General features: G+C 38.4%; 1 protein-coding gene across 1 annotated transcript in view; it reads right to left on the bottom strand.

The window, feature by feature from the left end:
* Nucleotides 1-19,452, bottom strand: part of LOC116335434 (suppressor of tumorigenicity 14 protein homolog) — a 33,660-nt gene extending 14,208 nt beyond the window's left edge. Inside the window, exons 1-11 of the mRNA XM_039604618.1 lie at nt 19,356-19,452; nt 12,130-12,267; nt 10,515-10,645; nt 9,371-9,441; nt 7,818-8,011; nt 4,707-4,742; nt 4,281-4,509; nt 3,529-3,665; nt 2,833-2,937; nt 2,244-2,348; nt 1,608-1,721 (exon numbers count right to left, since the gene is read on the bottom strand). Coding sequence (XP_039460552.1) covers nt 1,608-1,721; nt 2,244-2,348; nt 2,833-2,937; nt 3,529-3,665; nt 4,281-4,509; nt 4,707-4,742; nt 7,818-8,011; nt 9,371-9,441; nt 10,515-10,645; nt 12,130-12,214 — 1,207 coding nt within the window. The 5' untranslated portion in view covers nt 12,215-12,267; nt 19,356-19,452. The remainder of the gene's footprint in view (nt 1-1,607; nt 1,722-2,243; nt 2,349-2,832; nt 2,938-3,528; nt 3,666-4,280; nt 4,510-4,706; nt 4,743-7,817; nt 8,012-9,370; nt 9,442-10,514; nt 10,646-12,129; nt 12,268-19,355) is intronic.
* Nucleotides 19,453-22,623: the final 3,171 nt, after the last annotated feature.

Below are 22,623 nucleotides of genomic sequence, written 5' to 3' on the forward strand. Positions count from 1 at the left end.
AAACCCTGGTTGACACATAGAATGAGTCAAAAGAAGTTTAAATGGTAAATGGCCTGTATTTGTATAGCGCTTTGCTAGTCCCTAAGGACCCCAAAGCGCTTTACACGTTCAGTCATCCACACATTCACACACTGGTGATGGCAGCTACATTGTAGCCACAGCCACCCTGGGGCGCACTGACAGAGGCGAGGCTGCCGGACACTGGCGCCACCGGGCCCTCTGACCACCACCAGTAGGAAACGGGTGAAGTGTCTTGCCCAAGGACACAACGACCGAGACTGTCCAAGCCGGGGCTCGAACCGGGAACCTTCTGATTACAAGGCGAACTCCCAACGCTTGAACTCCCAACACGATCGCCCCTTTAACTTAACGGTCACCATGTTGTTGGCTGCTTTTGATGGTGACCATTGTTCTCTACATACATATTTATCTCTAGGAGTAGGTTTCAATAATCGATTTTCCAATTCAAATCGATTTTAGCTTGAATAAAGCGATATCGATTCATTAAATGATGAATCGACTTTTATATATAAATGTATTTTGCCAGAAATGCCAGAATCTCAGGTTAAAGCTCACAAAAGTATTTCAACAAACACCAAACAGATAAAACAGCAAACGAGAGCAGATACATGGAGTCCACACAAAGACGTAAACACAGAGCCGAGCCGACACATCACAGTCTGTGAGATGTCGGCTTTCTCACCCGACTGCACGTACACAGACACTCCATCAGTGCTGAAAGCCGACAGCTCACAGATTCTGATGCTGCAGGTTTTGTCACTCTCTGACCAAAATTCACTGAACCAGCAGCAAAAGAAGAGCAAACTACGCTCCACGTTTTATAAACATCGTCACTAATTCCCTTACTTTTGCTGTTTTGTTTCCACCACGATAAAATCACACTTCCTGCACAGCTCTTGCTCTCTCTCAGTGTACTTTAAGAACAGTTTTCCATCTCAAATCTCTGTTTTCTGCATTATTTTCTTATTACACACCAGTCTACCGTCGTGTTCAGTGCTGTTGGCCTCTGTTTTGTTTTGGGGTTTTGTTTTTTGTTTTTTTCAAAATTGACCTCCAGCAAGAAAGCCCAATTTCTGCTATTCAATACTGAAGAAATTTAAACTTTTTAGAAGACATGCAAAACACTTAGCTGTGTCTCAAATAAAACCTCTGTAACTTTGCTCTGCTTCACTTCAGCAGCATCAGGTGATGTGTTGGTTCATGGTTTTCTTTAGTTTTGATCTACTGCAGAATATTTTTAAGGTTATCTACTATAAAAAGCCAGGCCAGGAAAATCTCCTTCATGTTTTTCTGTGGTTTATTCTCAGTTAATTTCACACAAAGGCATGTGTTCTGATGCTTACACCTCTGATGAAGTCTCACAAGTTTCAGTACTGATAAATGATGACTGTCTAAGGCAAAATTGAATCAAATCAAATCTGTGATCGAATTGAATCGTGACCTTGTGAATTGGAATCGAATCAATTATAGAAATCGGTGACGATACCCAGGCCTATTTATCTCAGTAAAAAACAAATCTGCATTTGGTGCTAAACCTTCTTTAACTCTTTTTAGACTTTAGAGAAAAAGATGCTTGATGGACTCACTGCAGTTGATTTCATCACTGTTGTCACCACAATCGTCCCAGCCGTCACACTGAGAAGTCTTGCTGACGCACTTGTTGTTGTTGCACTGGAATCTTCCTGTACAAGCTGAAAAGACTAACAAAAAAGCAGTTCATCTATTTATCTGGTTCAGAAAATGCCTTCGTCTTTCAGGTAATCATTTATTTAATGAATAAAATGTTAGCGATCATTTGGTTGAAGTCAGTACTCATCAGTGTAACCCAGCTGACATGTAGAACAAGTCAAATGGAGTCAAACTTAGTAGTCATTATGTTGTTGCTTTTGATGGTGACCCTTATACTATACATATATATTTAACTCAGTAAGTACAAAGCAGAATAGTTTCAATTTCTGCTGGTCTTTACAGTTTACTTTATCTGTGTTGTTGCCATTGTCATCCAACCCATGACACAGGCATATTTTTGGTTTATATGCACATTTTTCCACCCCAAGCAGACACTGTGATGAGTGTGATAGTGAAGAATGTACTTAGATAGACTGAGTGCGACTGCCAGTTCTTCTGAGACAGTTTCTAGTTGAGATTTAATCCACATTTGGTGCTAAACCAATTGTGAACTCTTTTTAGACTTCACAAAAAGAAATGTCTGATGGACTCACCGCAGCTGATTTCATCGCTGTTGTCACCACAATCGTCCCAGCCGTCACACTGAGAAGTCTTGCTGACGCACTTGTTGTTGTTGCACTGGAACATTCCTGTACAAGCTGAAAAAACAAACAAAAAATCGGTTTATCTATTTACCTGGTTCAGAAAATGCCTTCGTCTTTTGTGTAATCACTTATTTAAAAAAGAAAAAAAAATCATCTTAGTGATCGTTTGGGTTAAAGTCGTTACTCATCAGTGAAACCCTGGTTGACACGTAGAATGAGTTCAACTAAGTGTTGATTATGTTGTTTGTTGCTTTTGATGGTGACCATTATGGTTTACATATATATTTATCTCAATAAGCACAAATCAGAATAGTTTCAATTTCTGCTGGTCTTGATACAGTTTTCTTTATCTGTGTTGTCGCCATAGAGATCGAACCCACGACACAGGCATTATTTTGGTTTATATGGACCTTTTTTATATTGTATCTTAGAAGTGACTGCCAGTTCTTCTTAAACAATTTCTAGTTGAGATTTAATCCACATTTGCTGCTAAACCTTCTTTTTAGACTTCACAAAAAGAGATGTTTGATGGACTCACTGCAGTTGATTTCATCGCTGTTGTCACCACAATCGTCCCAGCCATCACACTGAGAAGTCTTGCTGACGCACTTGTTGTTGTTGCACTGGAATCTTCCTGGACAAGCTAATAAGACAAAAACAAATAGGTTCATCTATTTACCTGGTTTCTACCTACTTTAGAAATTGCTACAGTCCTTTAGGCAAACATTTTTTTTTTAAAGAAAAAATATCTTAGCAATCAGTTGGGTTGAAGTCGGCAATAAAATACTGGGTGACACCTAAGAGGACTTAATGGTCAGCATGTTGCTTGTTGATTTTGTTGAGGATCATTATATAACATTACAGCACAAGGTGAGCAGACAGGACATGTAGACTCTAGAGATACTGCGCAAATGGAAGAAGGTTACAAATCATCCTCTTATGGCCTCTGACAGTGGACTCATCTCTGTGCCTGTCCTTCTAGACCTCAGATCAGTGTTTGATACACATGAATATCTGCTTTTCTCTGGTCTAAGGAGGTTGGAAAGAAAAGTATCTGGACTTCTTTAAGTTTCCTTATAGACTCTGCTAAATACCTTCAAAAAATTACTGACTGTGCTTTTCACACTTCACCGATATGTGACCTATGCATTTTCCTCACATATTCCCAGTGAAAATATTTGTTTTTAAAAACAAAACAAAGAAAACAATACAAAAAAATTGTATCTTAATTTACTTCGTTTGGCCGAAGGAATCTGGGAGTAGCTTCCTTCGAAACCAAGGAAGTTTTTTTTCTCATTTGTGACCAGCGTTAGTAACATGACGTTTCCAGAAGAGAAGAAGGACAATAATTTTTGAGGATTCCCACACTGTCTGAGAAAAGAACACAGAGACAGAAAGGTTAACTTTTAAAGAGGAAGTTTACAGAAGCCTGAAAAGCCTGTTTTATTTCTGATAACACACAGCAGGGATACCACAGTCCTGGGGCTGGATGCATAAAGGATGTGTGTGAACAAAATTCCTCTTCTTGAACATACACTGGAATTTATAGTAAAAGACTGGTGTTTTAAAAATGCACAGCTATGCCGTATAGTTTAGACAAGGTTTACACATGGTTTTGTTATGTTTTTTAATTGTCTATTTATGTAAGTTAAACAGGAATTACAGAAGTTTGCATTTAATTTCAAAACACATCTACTTCATTGTGAATGTTATAATTTCATCAATAAAAAAATGTGTGCATCCATTTTTTCATGCATCTGGCCTACATGGTACATCTGTGCATCTCTATAATAAGGTGAAACGTCAAACACACAGAGGTCACCAAACGCAAGACCTTCAGTTAAGATGGACATACATATATCTTTAAATGTCTTATTTTTTCTGACCTAAATTTCAAAACCCAAACATTCAGTCTACTCAGGCAACAAACAGAAACTTTGAGATAACTGGCAGTTTAAATTCTGGGAGAGGAATTATTTGTCTCACTCTGTCAGAGCACGTTTCTCTATGGGAGCCAGCGAATCATAGACTTTGATGAAGTCGCGCTGACAGTCGTCCTCCAAGTTCAGAGTGTGAAAGTCAAGCCTAACTCGGTGGCCGGGTTCCGCCCGAAGCCTCCACTGAAAGTTGGCATTTGGAGGATAAAGATAGTCTGGAAACCCCGGAGAATGCACAATTCCACGATTCCTGACATGGATGTTGAAGAACTTCCTCTCTAAAAATATGTTAACAAAAGTAACATTGCATCATTGTTACTGTGCATCAGGATATGAAGGTCTTATGCTTTGTAACATATTCATGTAAATAAATAGACATTACATTTTGAGGCAACTTATTAAATCTGTTTTAAATTTATTTTAACAAAATTAGAGCTTTACATTTAGAAATGCTTGAAGATAACCCAGTACTCACTAGCTAATGTGGACCTGGTCAAGCGTGGATCTATAACTGTAAACACAAAGATAAATGTATTAGTAAACCACATAGATAATAAACTTTGCAGTCTTAAACACCTCTCTGCTTCTTCTCTCCTCCTGTTAAAATAGTGGCGATTTGAAAAAAAAAACTTGTAACCATTTCACAGATGTAACATTATCTACAGCTACTTTCACTACCATTGATATTTATTTAGAGTCTTTTTCTTCAATTGATCTTTCTGAGTTAACTTCAGTAATTACTTCCTGCAAACCATTCAGACAAGACTGCGCAGGGAAGTCCTAACATTAATTAATGTTAATGAAAAGTTTCAGGTTTCAGAGCTCATCACAGCACAGAAACAGCTTTAGTGAAGGTTACAAAAGATTTTCTTATGGCCTCTGACAGTGGACTCATCTCTGTGCTTGTCCTGCTAGACCTCAGTGCAGCGTTCGATACTGTTGACCATAATATCCTATTAGAGCGATTAGAACATGCTGTAGGTGTTACAGATACTGCGCTGCAGTGGTTTGTATCATATCTATCTAATAGACTCCAATTTGTACATGTAAATGGAGAGTCCTCTTCACACACTAAGGTCAATTATGGTGTTCCACAGGGTTCAGTGCTAGGACCAATTCTGTTTACATTATACATGCTTCCCTTAGGCAGCATCATTAGAAGACATAGCATAAATTTTCACTGTTATGCAGATGACACGCAGCTCTATCTATCCACGAAGCCAGGTAACACACACCAATTAGTTAAACTGCAGGAACGTCTTAAAGACATAAAGACCTGGATGGCCGCTAACTTTCTGCTTCTTAATTCAGATCAAACTGAGGTTATTGTACTCGGCCCTGAAAATCTTAGAAATATGGTATCTAACCAGTTTTTTACTCTGGATGCTATTACTTTGGCCTCCAGTAACACTGTGAGGAACCCTTTTTGACCAGGATATGCCCTTCAATACGCATATTAAAAAAATATCTAAGACTCCTTTATTTGCACAATATCTCTAAAATTAATTCATTAAATCTCAGAGTGACGCTGAAAAACTAGTTCATGCATTTATTATTTCTAGGCCAGATGATTTTATTTTATAATCAGAATGTCCTGAAACCTCCCTGAAAAGCCTTCAGTGAATCCAAAATGCTGCAGCAAGAGTACTGACAGGGACTAGAAAGAGAGAGCATATTTCTCCTATATTAGCTCCTTGTTAAATCTAGAATCAAATTTAAAATCCTGTCTTAAATAATCAGGCCCCATCTTATCTTAATGACCTTGTAGTACCATATCATCCTATTAGAGCACTTCGCTCTCACACTGCAGGCCTACTTGTTGTTCCTAGAGTATTTAAAAGTAGAATGGGAGGCAGAGCCTTCAGTTTTCAGGCCCCTCTTCTGTGTAACCAGCTTCCAGGTTGGATTCAGGAGACAGACACTATCTCTACTTTCAAGATTAGGCTTCAAACTTTCCTTTTTGCTAAAGCATATAGTTAGGGCTGGACCAGGTGACCCTGAATCCTCCCTTAGCTATGCTGAAATATCTCTAAGCTCCTTCTATCTTCATCCACTCACCCTCAACCGGCCTAGGCAGATGGCTGCCTCTCCCTGAGCCTGGTTCTGCTGGAGGTTTCTTCCTGTAAATAGGGAGTTTTTCCTTTCCCATCAACAAACCACTTGCTCATAGGGGGTCATATGATTGTTGGGGTTTTCTTTGTTTTCTCTGTTTTATTTTAGGTCCCTACCTTACAATATAAAGTGTCTTGAGGCGATTGTTGTGCGTTAAATAAAATTGAATTTAACTAAAATTTCATCATGTTGATGTAAGCACAACACAATTTCACGGGCCAGGAAAACATTGTCTGTGACAGAAGTTATAAATGTAAGAACTTTTACCCCACCAGTGGTAAAATCACAGTCTAATGTGGACGGAAAGATGGCGCTGTCTGTGCCATGTGACACTGCCGGTATTTCACCCGCTAATATACTGCATACAACCTTCTTGACTCTCACAACCATGCAAGGGGTGAGAACTTTCCAACCCCCCCCCCCAATAAGTTAATAAGGTGTCCTCGCTGAGTGCTCTTGTCTGAGGCTTCACTAAACACAATTAACTTCAAGGCACACATACTGCCTAAGTGCTGTAAGTGCAAAACAAACATTGCAGTTTACTGAGTACATAGCATGCTTCATGCAAAGTGTTTACAGTCTCATTTTTTTATGTTGCTTGCGTCAAACTTTACATCTATCAAATTTACTAGTTTTACTAATTTACTAGGAGGCATTAGAAGGCCATTATTCTTCTTGCAAAAAAGCGAATTTTGCTTCCCGGCTCATCATCATCAAAATATATGATGATGCATATGCTGAATGTAGCTTGCCTGATGTATTTTCACTTGTCAGATCTGAGCACGCTGTGAGAATTAACTCACTTTTGCATTCAAACATGAAGTGCCAAACAGTTTAATAGCCAAAGCACTATCTTGCACACAAGACTGTATTGTTGTTCAAAGTCTATGGATGTAGGCTGCCGTACTTACATTGAGACTCTCCTTATCAAAAGATACCAATGATGCTTATAATTATAATACTTATGATGCATATTTCTGAAGCCTTACAAGAATAACAATTATCGTGGTTGATCATTTTTTTCTCTTAAGAATTGCATTCTTTCTTACTCAGTTTTGGATTTGTTAATGATTTCACATTATCTCAATTATGGCAAATTTATTGAAAAGATATAGGATCCATCCATCCATCGTCTTCCGCTTTTCCAGGAATGGGTTGTGGAGGCAGCAGCCTAAGCAGAGAAGCCCAGACCTCCCTCTCCCAGCCACCTCCTCCAGCTTATCCGGGGGAACACCAAGGCATTCCCAGGTCAGCCATGAGATATAATCTCTCCAGCATGTTCTGGGTCTGCCCTGGGGCATCATTCAGGTGGGACATGGTCGGAGCACCTCGTCCAGGAGGCGCCCAGGAGGCATCCTTGTCAGATGCCCAAACCACCTCAACTGGCTCCTTTCAATGTGGAGGAGCAGCGGCTCTACAAATGATGAAAAAACCTGTGGAAAACTGAACTTCATAAATCTGTGAGCTGTCAAACCTTGTGAGATGATGCTGCTGATGTTCAGGGTGTCACTGGGTTTCAGCAGTCCTTGTCCCTGTTGGCCCCATTCACTTTCTGCTGGAGGCTCCAGAGACTCAATGGCTTCATCCACAGTGGTCTGCTCAGGGACGGGGACATCAAACTCGGACTCATAATACACCACAATGCTGTCGTCCCCGCTGTCACCCTCACTGCTCCACAAGACACAGAGAGGATTTATACAGACTTTATTTTTAAAGTGCCCCACTGAACAAGAGAGTTCCGCATTTTAGATACAAACCAATCCACCACATTAAAACCAATCATCAAATACTCTGCAGAATCCCGAATGGAGCTGCAATGCCAAACGCAGCAATGGAAGACACACCTGAGTGACGGGCTGAGGTTGAACACAAACAAGACTGAGTACTTAGAAGCGGGCCCCCAAACCGACCAGAACATCAGCGTCGATGGAGAAGATCTGGCGAATGTGTCTCACTTCAAGTACCTCGGATCGATGATCAGCAATGACGGCAACATCCTGCCAGAAGTACAAGCCAGGATTAATGTGGCCTGGATGAAGTGGCGCTAAGTCACTGGTGTTCTGTGTGACCGACGAATCCCCGACCGCCTCAAGTGAAAGATCTACAAGAGTGTAGTGCGCCCTGTGGCCCTTTATGGATCCGAATGTTGGCCGGCAACCGCAAAGCACGAACAGGCCCTTCACACAAAGGAAATGCGGTTGCTGCGATGGTGCCTGAGCCTGACATGATGGGACCACATCATGAACATCAGCATCCGAAAGCGGCTGGGCATCACGCCGATCACAGAGAAGACGCAATGGTATGGGCTCGTGGTCAGAAGTGATAAAAACTCAGTGGCAAGAACAGCACTGCGACTCAGCCCCCAAGGCTGGCGATCAAGGGGCAGACTAAAAAGGCGATGGATGGACAGAATCAAAGATGACGTGAAAAAGATATGTGCCAACCTGAACGATGCCCTTGATCGTGTCGAATGGAGGTGGCTTTGCAGAAAAGCGGATCCGGCAGAGTGGGAATAACTCTAGGAGGAAGAAGATCAAATACTCTGCAGATTCATAAACTTTTGCATGTGGTATGTATAACCAGCACAGAAACTGGGTGGGGCTACATGGCATAGGTTTCCATGGCCAAGGCACTCCTGTAGCTGTAATGTATTGATGTCTCAGTACTTTTGTGTATAATGTATCTACACATGCCTCTGAGCATTACTGAGCCCCCGGCACACAGCAGTGATTGTCCTTCCTTTGACCTTTTGGTCAGAATGAACTACTGGATATCAGGAGCAAGCAACAGACCAGCTGTTCTGGAAGCGCAGTCATAACCATTACATCTTGATACATGTCAGAGTTGCACTGACTCTAATCCATCTTAGAAAACATTAACTTCAAGAACTGACAGTTGATTCAGCACCTTAACATCTTTAACTAGATAAGCTGATCACAGTGAACAAATGACAAACACACAACATTTAACAGTGAGCATGACACCATGGCCACTGACAGGCACAGTCAAGTTTCTGTTTCACATTACCTGAAGGCCTGGACGGTGTTGCGGTTGAAGTATTTGGCCAGCACTGAGTTTTTGGAGTAAATCAGTTTCAGCTGAAAGAGAAAAAAGTCACACATCATTGCAGTGACTTCCTTTAATTGCCTCAAGAAAGACAGAAACACACAACAGAGGAAGCCACAGGTTTGTGATAACATCAAGATTACAACACAAATTCATAGCAAGCAGTCATTTTGATCCAAATCGACAGGATGGCGTGGCGCGTTATCTTTATGGAACAATCAGAAGGTAGGTACACTGTAGTCATAAAGAGACTGTAACAATCCTCAGACAGGCTGTGGTGTTTAAATGATGTCCAGTTGGTACGAAGTGGTCCAAGGTGTATCAAGAAAATATCCCCCACATCATTATATCACCAGCAGCCTGAAATGTTGACAGAAGGCAAGATGGAGCCATGGTTTCCTGTTGTTTACATCAAATTCTGACCCAAATGTCACAACAGAGTTTTAGAACTCAAGACTTTTTCAATTTCTTAGACTTGATTTTACAGGCCAATTTATGAAACTGTATGAGAATAGAACTTTAGGATTGTTGTAATCTCACAATAAATGCTTTTATAGTGCTTAACAAATTTATTAGGCCACCATCCACCCTAAGGTTTATGCCGCAGTTACCCTAAATTAGCAGCATCGGTAATTACCCAAATTATTTTTTATGTTTCCCCCATGGTTAATCCACAGGTATCAGCAGGCTCTTTGACAAAAATTCTATATTTTTTCATCTTAATGCCATTTTTTATGTCATTAAGATGCTAAATTACTGTTATTTACTTTTGTTGGTGTTTTAGTGGTTGAATGTTATGCTTGATTAATTTCTGGCTTGTGACAGTGTGCTGGCTCAAATATGGGTATAAAAATGTGAATTCAGTTGGAAATTCCTCACTGTTGTTCAAAACGGTCAAATATAAAGAACTCACTGAAAAGGAAAGAGTCTGCATTAAAGCACTTTGTGATGCTGATCTTTCTCACTTTTATGACAGGTGTGTGTATTTCATACTACTCTTCTTTGTTTCCTGAATAATTCTTTCTTCACAAGATAAAAACTGCAATCATCATAAAGTCCATAACATGTCATACAGCATATATGCTGTGAGTCTGTTAGGTCTCACCTGTTGGCTGACTCGAGCGGCCAGCTGAGTAAACTCTGCGCTGCTGGGATCTTCATGCTCTTGCAGGAATCGCTGGTTGCTGATTCCCATGGAGCCGATGTAAATTCTCTGCACAGTGTCATTGTTGTGTACTAAAGACACACAAAATGTTTAAAATATTTTATACACAACTTGGATTTTTTTTTAATTTACTCAACTAAATTGAAAAAGTTCATTTTTGAAAACTTAGATAAAAAATGTCACAGTTAGCTGTGAAAGCATGTTTTTCAGAAAAGTTACCCGAGTTTTACCAAAACCTTCAACTGCAGCGAGTTTCACTTTATATTAACAGGAACTTAATACAATATATTTGTGGGAAACTAACACACAGATCATAAAACAGCACATACACAAATATTAGAATACTTAATATTGAAACACAGCCTCCATCATGACTTGTGATAGTTTGAAGAATTGTAATTATTTAGCAAATAGAGAAATGAATGTGTTATCAAAACTGGCTGCAGCCATTTTGCGCTGTCTGTCCTGCGTGCTGCACAACAACATTCAATATTTAGTATTTACTGCTGTTCACACTTAGCTAGATTAACGTGATGGTGTTGTGTTTAGTATGTTGCTTTGTTTTTTTGTTTTTTTTGCTTGTTTTCTCTTCTTTTTCTCTCAACAGGTGATCCAGGGGATTTTTTTTCTCTTTGTCTTTGTAAGTGCCCTTTCTCACTGTCCCTTTTCCCTTCTGTTTTTCTTTTCCTTCCTCTCTTTCTTTCTCCCTTTCCTATCCCCCAGTCATGTCTGTCCCATCTGTAACAACTGAAAATAAAGTAAATAATAACAACAAAGTTTGATCAAATGGACCAATACGGCAATGCCATGATGATCCATTTGGCAAAATAAATCCATTTGGTATCCTTGTTGGTCTTCAGACAACAATTCTGACGGCTAAAGAACCAAATGGGACAGGCAAAAAACAAAAAACAAAAACAAAAAACTGGCTGCAGTGGGGAATTGTTTTGCCATTAGCTTATAGTCAGCAGTAGACTGATTACATCATTTTGGAAAGAAAGTCCATGTTCTCTGTAACCCCCACAAATGTGGCATTGATAGAAAACCCAGCATGTCCTCTTGGCAGTACAATAGGACTGAAATAGATTGTATAAATGGTGAATGACATAGAGGTCTCTGACTCATGTCCTACACAGAAGACAAAAAGGAATTGCTGGGTCTTAGGTCGATACCTGCCTTGACTGCTGTCACTTTTTAGTTATGGGGTCACAAATGCCAGCTCTGCAAAATGAATCTGAAAGGACTGCACACAACAGCAAAGTTCAAATTCTAGTTAGTGTCCCTATTTTATATTTGGCTCCATTTTTATCCATGTACTTATCTTTTAGTTATATCTATCTGTTTTTAGTAAGTTTGTTCTTATATTCCCTTTTATTCCTGTATAATTAGTGCCTTCAACCTGCTGACATATCTGGTACTTTGTTAAAGAGCATTTTATTTAATCATGTCTTAATTTCCCTGTTTCTATTGTAAAGCGGTTTGGTGTACTGTTGGTTTTTTAAATGTGCTATATAAATAAAGTTGTATTGTATTATATTGTATAAAGGCAGCTTACAGTGAAAGGGCCAGGGCAGCAGTTGACTCATCACAAGCAGAATAGCGACTGCTATCAGCAGGGTGACTCCTATCCACACCTTCATCCTGCAGAGATGAAGTTACGTAAACAGTTACAGTTTATGTAACTGTAGCTGCTCTGTAGACAGAGAGGGGGGAGAGGAGACCACTGTTAGAGTTTATCAGTTGTTACAGACTAAAAAATATTCCACTGAAATCCAAAAACATGTATTATGAGGAAGACAATGACACGCAGACACTGCAGAACTGAAGACGGCACAGAAGGACTTTATCAGCCACAGAGTGCTGCAAGGATATTAAAAGGAACACAAAAAAGATTTGCCTATTAAAACATTTAAGCTATGACAAATATGAACTATGAAAGGAAGCCTTTAAAGGGACACTGACCACAACCACAAGGGAAATGATACCAAACTGTACTGGGACATGTATAAACTAGTAAATGAAGAGGCACAATGGGAAACACACAGCCATGAATGAGGGAGATCGCAACGCTGGACAGAAGAAAACAAAAGGCCTTAATACAGAGGAAATGACGAGGGAACAGGAAACTCATGGGGAGCACAGTCGGGGCAAATTACACACAACTAGTGATGAGAATTCAGGCTCTTTTTAGAGAACCGGCTCTTTCGGCTCCCAACCGGCTCTTCAGGTTGTTTTGTTGCTTTAATTAATTTATTATCAACAACAATATAAAATTATGCACAAAAGGAATTCCGGGTTGGGAAGCTCATCTTGTAACCAGAAGGTTGCTGGTTCGATCCCCAGCTCTGTCTGTCTTGGTCGTTGTGTCCTTGGGCAAGACACTTCACCTACTGCCTACTGGTGTTGGCCAGAGGGGCCGATGGCGCGATATGGCAGCCTCGCTTCTGTCAGTCTGCCCCAGGGCAGCTGTGGCTACAACTGTAGCTGCCTCCACCAGTGTGTGAATGTGAGAGTGAATGAATAGTGGAATTGTAAAGCGCTTTGAGGGTCTCGAAAAGTGCTATATAAATGCAATCCATTATTATTATTAATGTAAAAACAAACGTATAAATCTAAACGGTGGCCCCTAGAGACAAAGCAGAGAGAGAAAGAGAGCCAGGGACAACAACAAGAGACAACATAGTTACATAAGAAAGGTATAGTAATCATCCGTGTTGATCATCCACAATTATTTTCAGTTGCAAATGATAAAGGATTCAGAAGGTTTATTCATGCAGTGAATCCTATGTATGCAATTCCAAGCAGGAAAAATCTCTCACATTTTAATTTATATTTAATTGTGTTGTGGTTTGCAGTGTTTTGTGTTGTTTCACTTTAAATTTGTTTAAAAGGAAAAAGATGAAAATTTAAATAGTTAAAAGTTGAAATGTAAATAGTTGGTTTTTGTATTTTATAATTTATTTATTACATTTTATGTGGAGTCAATAAATACAATTATATTTACGGTGGCCCCTAGAGACAAAGCACGTACAAACTCCAAAACAACACAAAACACTGCAAACCATAACACAATAAAACATGAATTAAAAGATGCAAAACAAAAAGAAGATGCACATTCTGTGTCAACATGAAACATAATACAAAATGACATCAGAAAACAAGAACTCAAAACACTGGGTCAAGTAACCCAGCATGGTGACACACAGGGATTCCCATTGATGTGTTAGTTTACCTCCTTTGTTTAATCCTGTGAAGTGAGAGAGGAAAGGTTCTTGTCATAACCATCATTTGCACATTATTGAATGGAAAGTAGAAGCCTGTAGATCCCTCATCAGTTGGAGATCAGATTTGTTTGCCATACATGGCGTTTTACTTAATACAAATACTAAAGGGACCACAGTGACAGTGCACTTATGTGGCTTATACATGTGGAAGTGAGTGTATGACAATCCATCAACATCTGCATTTTGTTTGGACTCTGCAAGTGTTTTGCTGCTGGTCACGTTGAGCCATTTTTGTTTTGCCTATTCTAAAAGAATTGTTACAGCTAAGCAAGATGGGGGGAAAAGTTTAACAACTATTTGGGAAATTGTCATTTTTAAAGTAAACTATAGTGGTATTCATCGGTGACTGCCAACAACAGGTAACTCACTGGAATCCTTTATGAGAAAGACTACAAGACTGTGCACAGACTATTTCCTGATGTGAAAGCTGAGAGGAGGAACCACATGCATCCTTTAAATGCCTGTGCAGTTAAATTCGGTTCAATGTTATTCATACAGCACTAAATCTTAACAGTCGCCTAAAAGTGCTTTGTACAGAACCTCTAATACAGGCTAGTATGTCCACCTGGGGATTTCTAATATCAATTTTGCATTCAATAAAGAGGGCCACTGCTATCCATACCAACAGACCTGGATAAACCTGTAATCAGGTTTTTGGAAAACACCTGACCAACTCAAGAAACCAACTGAACTGAAACACACAAAACCTCAGCGTCGGAATTCAAGCATTTCACAAAATGTGACGCATATCAGTAAACCACAAACAGTCAAAGTGGAAACACCAGAATAATTTGTAAACAAAGTAGCAGCAGTACAACACATGCATACGTGCATGAGGTTTATGAGGGTTTGAGAATGAGCCAGATGATCTTAAAGAAGCTGAGGTCCAAAAAGAGATGCAGATAAGAGACCGCGCACGGCCACTACTCAAGATCACCTCAGATATTTGCTTCTGACAAAATACAAAACATATAAAAAATATAACTAATACTAAAACTAAAAGCAAACGAACGTCAAATGTTTTTAATAATAAAAACTGAAATGATTCTGGAAACTTACTAAAAGAGAATAAATAATAAATATCAATGCAAATATGAGAGGTAAATGTAACAATGCTATGAAATAATCTTGAGTTTTAAAATAGCTCTTTTGATTGAAAGATTTCAGTATTTCTTCACTTGAAAGCACTGAACATCCTGCTTTTCCATTACTTCTGTGAGTGTGGGAGCAGCAGTGCAGCGTCCTTAAGTGTCTGTTATTTCTGGCTAACAAATGGCATCACAGAGCGCACTGGTTGTACTGAAATGAATTTTCTATCCCAGTTTAATGGTGGTGATAAAGTACCACTCCTTCCTGTAATTCCACTTTTCAATCAGATAACTAACAGATTTCAAACTGTCCTCAATCCTGACCTGACAGTTCTGACCTGAGGTCAGTTTTGGGCTAATCCAGATTATAAAATGTGTGTTGGTTTGGATGCACGAGATGGAGATGAATGCTTCAGAAGACCATCTAAAAATACTTCCAGGGAAAGACGACTACTACATGTATAAATCCACACTGCAACATTGACATTATCATTGACAGATATCAGTGTTTCCACTTCTGTTGTTCATCCAGCAACCACTCGATGTTGTGCGATATAGTTTGCTGTGATTAATATATCTTCCTACCCACCCTGGAGTAGGAAGTTTCAATCATTCTTTGAGTTAAGCAGCAGCCTCTAGTTTGTATATACTGGACTTGATTGTATATATTTCTGTCTTACTATTTATATTTTACTCCTGCACAGTTACCATAATTTTGTTTTACATGTACAATGACAATAAAGGCCTACTCTTCTTCTTCATTGTCATAGCAACACTGTGTTACTGACATGTGTATTTAAATAGTTTTTACGTAATAACTATTGTAGGCTGATTAGTCATGTGATCAGTGCTATATATGATTACCTGCTACTGACAAATACATTCCTTTATTGTATAAAAATTACAGAAATACTGCACCTGCATTTATTTAGAGTTTGTGTTAGGTTGGATAGAATTGGGATACGTCTCTGGAAACCATCCAGCAATTACAAAGCAGCTATATTATTAAGAAAGGGTTTATAAATCTGCTGGGATTGAGTCACTGACAAACGTTAAAAATATCTGTTTCAACCACAGACTTTAATGACCTGAAAATAGTGAAACTACTTTTCTGTAAAAATGTTTTGTTTGAACGAATTTCCCTTTGTCTTTCTTATAGATGACGTTGGTTCTCTGGCTAACCACACGCTGACTGTAGGTAACGGTGACGTCATTATTTTTTGTTCCAAGTGCCATCTTTTGCCATCATTTGCCCCGGCTCAGGTTCCTCCTCCAGTCAATGTAGAGGAACCACAGAAGTAGAAATTTCACTGTGTAAATGTGTCGTGAAGGCAGGAAACTGCAGTGTTTTTGATTTGGTACGAACAGTGCTGGAAATCCCGTTTTCTTTCTTTGTAATTAAGCTTCTCTTCCACTTCTGAGAAGCATACTTGTTAAGCGAGTAGTGTGCTGAGAGTGCTTACGGATGTATGTACTCCACAATCTTTGTGCTTGTAGAGAATTTAAACAGTGCCTGACATACACAACAGTGGAACTTGCTAAAGGAAAAAAAATGTTTAATGAATAAATTAATCAAATGTATACATATGTGTAAATGTAAATAAGTTATTTCTGCAAATTTATTCTGTTAAGTTCACAAGGAGTAGAAATGCTTTAAATATTTATTGTAACCCGGTTTTGTGGAACACATTGTGGATATTGTTGCACTCTGACAGCTGGTGCCTCCGATTTTTTAACCTATATTAAAATACATTTGGATCAACTTTATTTCAGTGCCATTGTCCTCAGTCTCTGAAATATATTATGTTTGATTTGTCACAAGAATTGTCCAGTATTATAATTGCTAATAGATGCTGACACTATTAATAACTATAAGTAGTGATATTGACTCTAAAAATAAACATGAGAGTTTCTACCTGGATACGATCACCAGGGAGGAGCTGCAAGAGTTGCCAAGTAACAGGTTGCTGCTCCTGGGCAGGTGCGAATGTGTGCCGCAACAATAAGTAACAAATTAAGATGACAAATTAATTGTAAAAATGTAGCAACATCTGTGAAACCACATGTTTTTAAGGTATTAGATAAGATATTTAAGGTAGTCTGTAATAGTGATTCTGGTAACTTAACACAGCTAAATTTCCTGGAAGCAGAAAAAGCTGGAAGGTGGCTGTGAGTGGGAGAAGCGCTGTAAACTTAACCTGAACGGTGAAACCGAAGGTTCACTGAAATTTCTCAGAACGTCTTCTGAACTGTATGTTTTTTTAAATTGAACATTTACCTGACTACAACGTGGGACAACGTTCCCTCAGTGCTCCCCTGTTAGCTGGGTAGTGTGCTGTATTAGGAAGTGTTTCAATCCTTTTGCACATTGACGTGGAAAGCCTTGATTAGAGAGGATGCCCACTCCTGCCGTGTGGTTTAATCAAACAGGGAAGTTGAGCAGGTGCCGGCTACACCATTTTCAGGTTAGCATGTATGAAAAATCCCATAACTGACTGAATTTAAAAAGTTTAATGCATTTTGTAATATTTACATTGATACTCTAGATATTGGCAGTTAACCGTGTCACATGGTGCTCAAGCCTTTTAATTCAACTATTATTGTTGTTTGTTTTTTTAATAATATATTATCCTCATTTTTAAATCAAGGCGTAGGCCTGTTTTGTGATATTCATGGCTTCTAGACATCAGGCAGTCATCGACTGCAAAGGATAAAAAAACAATGCTAATAAAAACTATGTTTGTTAATTTTTTTTACTCTGTTTATAAAAATGGTTGTTATTCCTTATGATTTAATAAGAAATTGTATTTATTAAAAGCTTTTGAATTTAAGCTTATTTTTACTTTAATCACATCTTAACTGCTTCATTTAAAATCTGCTGAGGTGGTGTACAGAAGCAAAACTACAAAAATAGTGTCTTAATTCAACACATTATGAGCCTACCACGTAGGAACTGTTTCATAAAAGATTCTAAATACAGACCTGTCAAAAAAGCCAATAATTTCTGCTTTTTATATTTTTTGCAGCATTTTAAATGTACAATAAACAAAGCAGGAAAATATTACACAGTAAACCAAAGTTAACAGAATTAAGTATAAATCCATTCAAAAAAATTATGAGCCAGAAGTAATTACTGCACTAAATTACACTTCATTTTATACATGTAGCAATTTATTTGAATAGAACATGCTGCTCGCCCTAATTGGATGTCCGAATTTAGAATTTTAGGGAATGAAGGCATGCATGGTGCAGAGGCTCACAATGCTTTTGTTCAAAACTTAAATACAGTTCATATTTTCTGCCTATTGCACAGTTTAGGTTAATTCTGACCTGTGCCAAGAATTCCCTCATAAGTATCTATAGCAAATTTAGGACTGTGGATACATTTAGAACAAGTGATCTGACATTAATAAAAGGATGTTAATGTGAGTCCTTAATGTTTCAGAGGAGGGAAAGTCTATCTTTTAGAATTTACAACACTCGTTTTTGGAAAAAGACCACATCAAGTCCTGTTTTACTAAAGACATGACAACATAGCAGCCACAATGATTTAAATATATTTTTATCAAAAATGAAAAGTGGCATGAACGTTCTGAACCTCTCACTGCTGTATCGTCAAAAACATCTTCTTACTTTCCATTTATAATAATAAATATCATTTCAATATTAATGAACACTTTGAAAACTAGTTTGTGCTTTCAAATCACAAACTGGGGGTGGGATGGGGGTGGGGGGTGGGGGGGGGTGTCGCTGCTGAAATGACTGCTCGGCTGTCCTCATAATTTCCCCCTGTTGAATGATCTAGTTTTAATCTCAGAATCAGCGACATTGTGGGTGATTGTCCATGCAGGTGCAACATTAATATACTAATTTTGTATATATAGCATAAATACAGAATATTTCTCTAGCTTTACTGCCCACTCAGAGCATTTTTAACAATATCTTCATGAAGCTCTTTTATTTCTATGCTTCTAGAACTTTTTACAGCCAGAGCTGATTTAGAATCACGCTTGGCCACAATTCAAACTAGTAACCTTGTTAATATGAGGCAACGGTGCTAACCACTGCACCACCATAACACCTTTTTGTGTTCTTGTGCCTGTTGCATCTCTGACCTCTGTAGCACTTGAGTTTCATTTGTGCACCATATACTGTGTTTTGAGATTCCCATTTGCTGTTTTGACACATCATTCAAAGACCAACAGGTACATTAGAACCATCAGTCAAAGGTACAAGAGGCACCAACTTTCAGACTCAAGGTCATTTAAAGGTAAGTGTACCATTCAGAGAGAGTCAGAATAGATTGCTGAAGAACATTAGCAGGTTTAATCATGTTAAACACCAGATTACTTGACTGCATGTACAAAATGAATATAATTGTATGTATTGAGACAAAAAAAGAAACTCACCTTTGACTTATTTTACAGCTCAGAGGTGTTTATGTGGCTGACAGGTGTAAATGTAGCTCCTTGTTTTAGAAAACTTCAGCAGATGTTTAAAACTCTGCACATATGGCAGGTTATAATCTACAGAACTAAGTCACTTTGATCCTGATACATCTGAACCAACAGGAAACCAAGTCTTTCTTCGGGGTGTGACTTCAGTTGACACATTCTCACCACCCACCACTGCTAGTGTAAAAAACAAAAAACAAAACACGAAACATGAATCGTAGTGTGATGTGCATTCATTTACTGTTGTCTGCAGTACTGGTGTGAGACTTTAGACTTGGTGTTCAACTTTGGTGTGGAAGAGAGAAAATAAGAATAACATGAAAGAAAAAAGAAACAAATCAATGCAAATATCAGTGAAACCATCCAGATACAGTAAAGCCTGATCCAAAATGCTGCAGCAACAGTCCTGACAGAGACCACAGAGAGAGAGCAAATATCCCCTGTATTATCTTCTCTTCATTGGCTCCCTGATTAATCTGGCATTGAATTCAAAATCCTGCTCTTCACATATAAGCATTTAAATAATCAGGCCCCATCTTATCTTAATGACCTTGTAGTACCATATCACCCTATTAGAGCACTTCGCTCTCGCACTGCAGGCCTACTTGCTGTTCCTAGAGTATTTAAAAGTAGAATGGGAGGCAGAGCCTTCAGTTTTCAGGCCCCTCTTCTGTGGAACCAGCTTCCAGATTGGATTCAGGAGACCTTGGATCTCTACTTTTAAAATTAGGCTTTAAACTTTCCTTTTTAATAAATCTTATAGTCAGGCCTGAATCAGGTGACCCTGAACCCTCTCTTAGTTCTGCTGCAATAGACCTAGGCTACTGGCGGCTTCCTATGATGCAGTTTGTATTAAATAATTAATCATTGACAATGATTAAAAATAATTTTAATCTGTGGGTGTGTTGTGTTTGTCCTGTCTTCCTCCCCTCACCCTCAGCCAATCAGAACAGATGGTTGCGCCTCTCTGAGCCTGGTTTCGCCAAAGGTTCCTTCTGTTGAAATGGATGATTTTTACTGACACTGTCACCAAGTGTTTGCTCATGGGGTCGACTGATTGTTGTGGTTTTCTCTGCATTATTGTTTGTGTTTGCCTTACAATATAAAACACAACAGTTGACTGTTGTTGTGAATTTGTCTTAACTATTTAAATAACTGAAGATGACAACTGATTCCAAATCTCTGCACTCCTGAATGTATGAAAGATGCATAGGAAGAAAACACATTTTATGAGTCTCAGTGTTTTGTTCCAACTCACCTTCATGAGGTATAAAACATCCAAAAACATTCCAACTCACTAAAATAGAAATGGCCACAACTCAGTAAAGCAGCCACAGAAATGGAGATGAAGAACATGACCCACTCACACTTAGTGTTGGAATGCTGTTTGTTGGACTGAGTGTAAAGCCTCACTATAGGCTTGGGTTCACCAGCCTTCCTAATTGACACATGATCCAGCTGACCACCAAGTACTTCAATATGGCACAGCTCAGCTCCTCTGTCCACCTGAATATCCGATGATGTAATTTAAAAAGTGATCACTGACCTACAACCTTTGATATTCTGTAGCCAAGTGCATTTATGCTCACATTTGCAGTCTAACAAATCTAATAACAGAACACCACTTGGGTTTAGATTGGCCCAGCAGTTCCTCCCAGTCACACACCCCCAGCTCTCACTGTTACATTGACCGAGACAAAGATTTGGCTTTTACATCTACTGAATTTTTGGTATTTGTTTTATATATCTATGTATATAACTGAAAAAGCTATTTTCCCTTTTCTTTGATTAATTATATCTATAATGGTCCTCATCCTCATTATCAAACAGAGTTTGATAAATAAATGTTACCTCATCAACTGTGTCCATTGATTACCTTAGATACAGACCACAGCAGACCGGTAAAAATAGCTGGTAAAATTTCATATAAAAAAAGAAAGTAGAGAGACTTGAAAATTCTAAGCATCTATAATTCCAGAACCTCTGATAGATTCATTCCATGCAGAGAAATAGGACAACCACAAAACATGCAGGCAGAGTCATACATAAACAGGAAACAGTGGTTTGCACATCTACACAAATTCATTGTCAAATAAGACATGATGGGACACGATGCAGAGATACAGCAAAGCTGTCGGTCTTTTAACAGACAGGATCACTACATGATTCGTTGTGACTGCATGTTTGTGACTGCATGTTTGTGACTGCATGTTTGTGACTGCATGTTTGTGACTGCATGTTTGATAAAAGGTGAGAATTTACTGAGGAAACAAATAGCCTGCAGCCTGACACCTGTGAACAACTGTGGTTTCCAGCATGAAACCAGTTTTCTTTTTCTTTGAATTTCCATTGCAGTTGCTTGTGGTTTGATCTGCATTATAGCTCATTTGCTTTCACCCAAACTCGTGGGAACCACACCAGCACCTCACCAGTACTTGACACATTTGTCATTTCTGCTAAATCCATCAAAGTGACTCACTCATTATGTAGGTCAGAGGTATTTCAATGTTTTGTTTTTTTTAAAATGGGCCATCCGAATTAAAAAAAGAAATAAAGAAATAAAAAAGAAAAGAATAAAACGGTGTAAAAACAGTGTGGACCATTTATATAGAAACACCAACATGATTTTCAGGATCACGTGAAGATTTGTTCTTTTATGTAGATTAATTAAAATGGGTTGAACAAGAGTTTAAACATGTTTTTTTAATTGAATAACTAATTTTGCCTGCTTTATAAACTAAACAGAGAAAAAAAAGTATTTATTAAAAGTCATAATTGTCTTTAAGCAATAAGAAAAGGCAGAATATTATGCATTAGATTTTTTTAAAAATTAGGATTGGGATTATTAATTGTTAATCCTTTAATATGTATAGCGATGATTTCAATAATTTTACCCTGATCTATAACATTACAGGATTATATATGAGTAACTTTATATTCTGAAATATGTAAAATAATAAGTAATCAAAGCTTTGAACTAAATGATACAAAGTAAAATACTGGCCTCCAAATACAGTACAGCCATCCAGAGTACAAGTTAAAAGTAGAACAACACAGAGATGCTTAAAATACAAATATATTAATTTTATACAGGAAAGTACTCGAGTAATAGTGTTAAATTACATCTGAACACTGGGCCTATCACCACTGGAGGAGACAGTGATGTTGATCACTACAAACTTCCCCTCCCAGTTTGTAAATGATACCAGGATTACTAAACTGT

The sequence above is a fragment of the Oreochromis aureus genome, linkage group 20, assembly GCF_013358895.1.
Source record: "Oreochromis aureus strain Israel breed Guangdong linkage group 20, ZZ_aureus, whole genome shotgun sequence".
NCBI classification, from domain to species: Eukaryota; Metazoa; Chordata; class Actinopteri; order Cichliformes; family Cichlidae; genus Oreochromis; species Oreochromis aureus.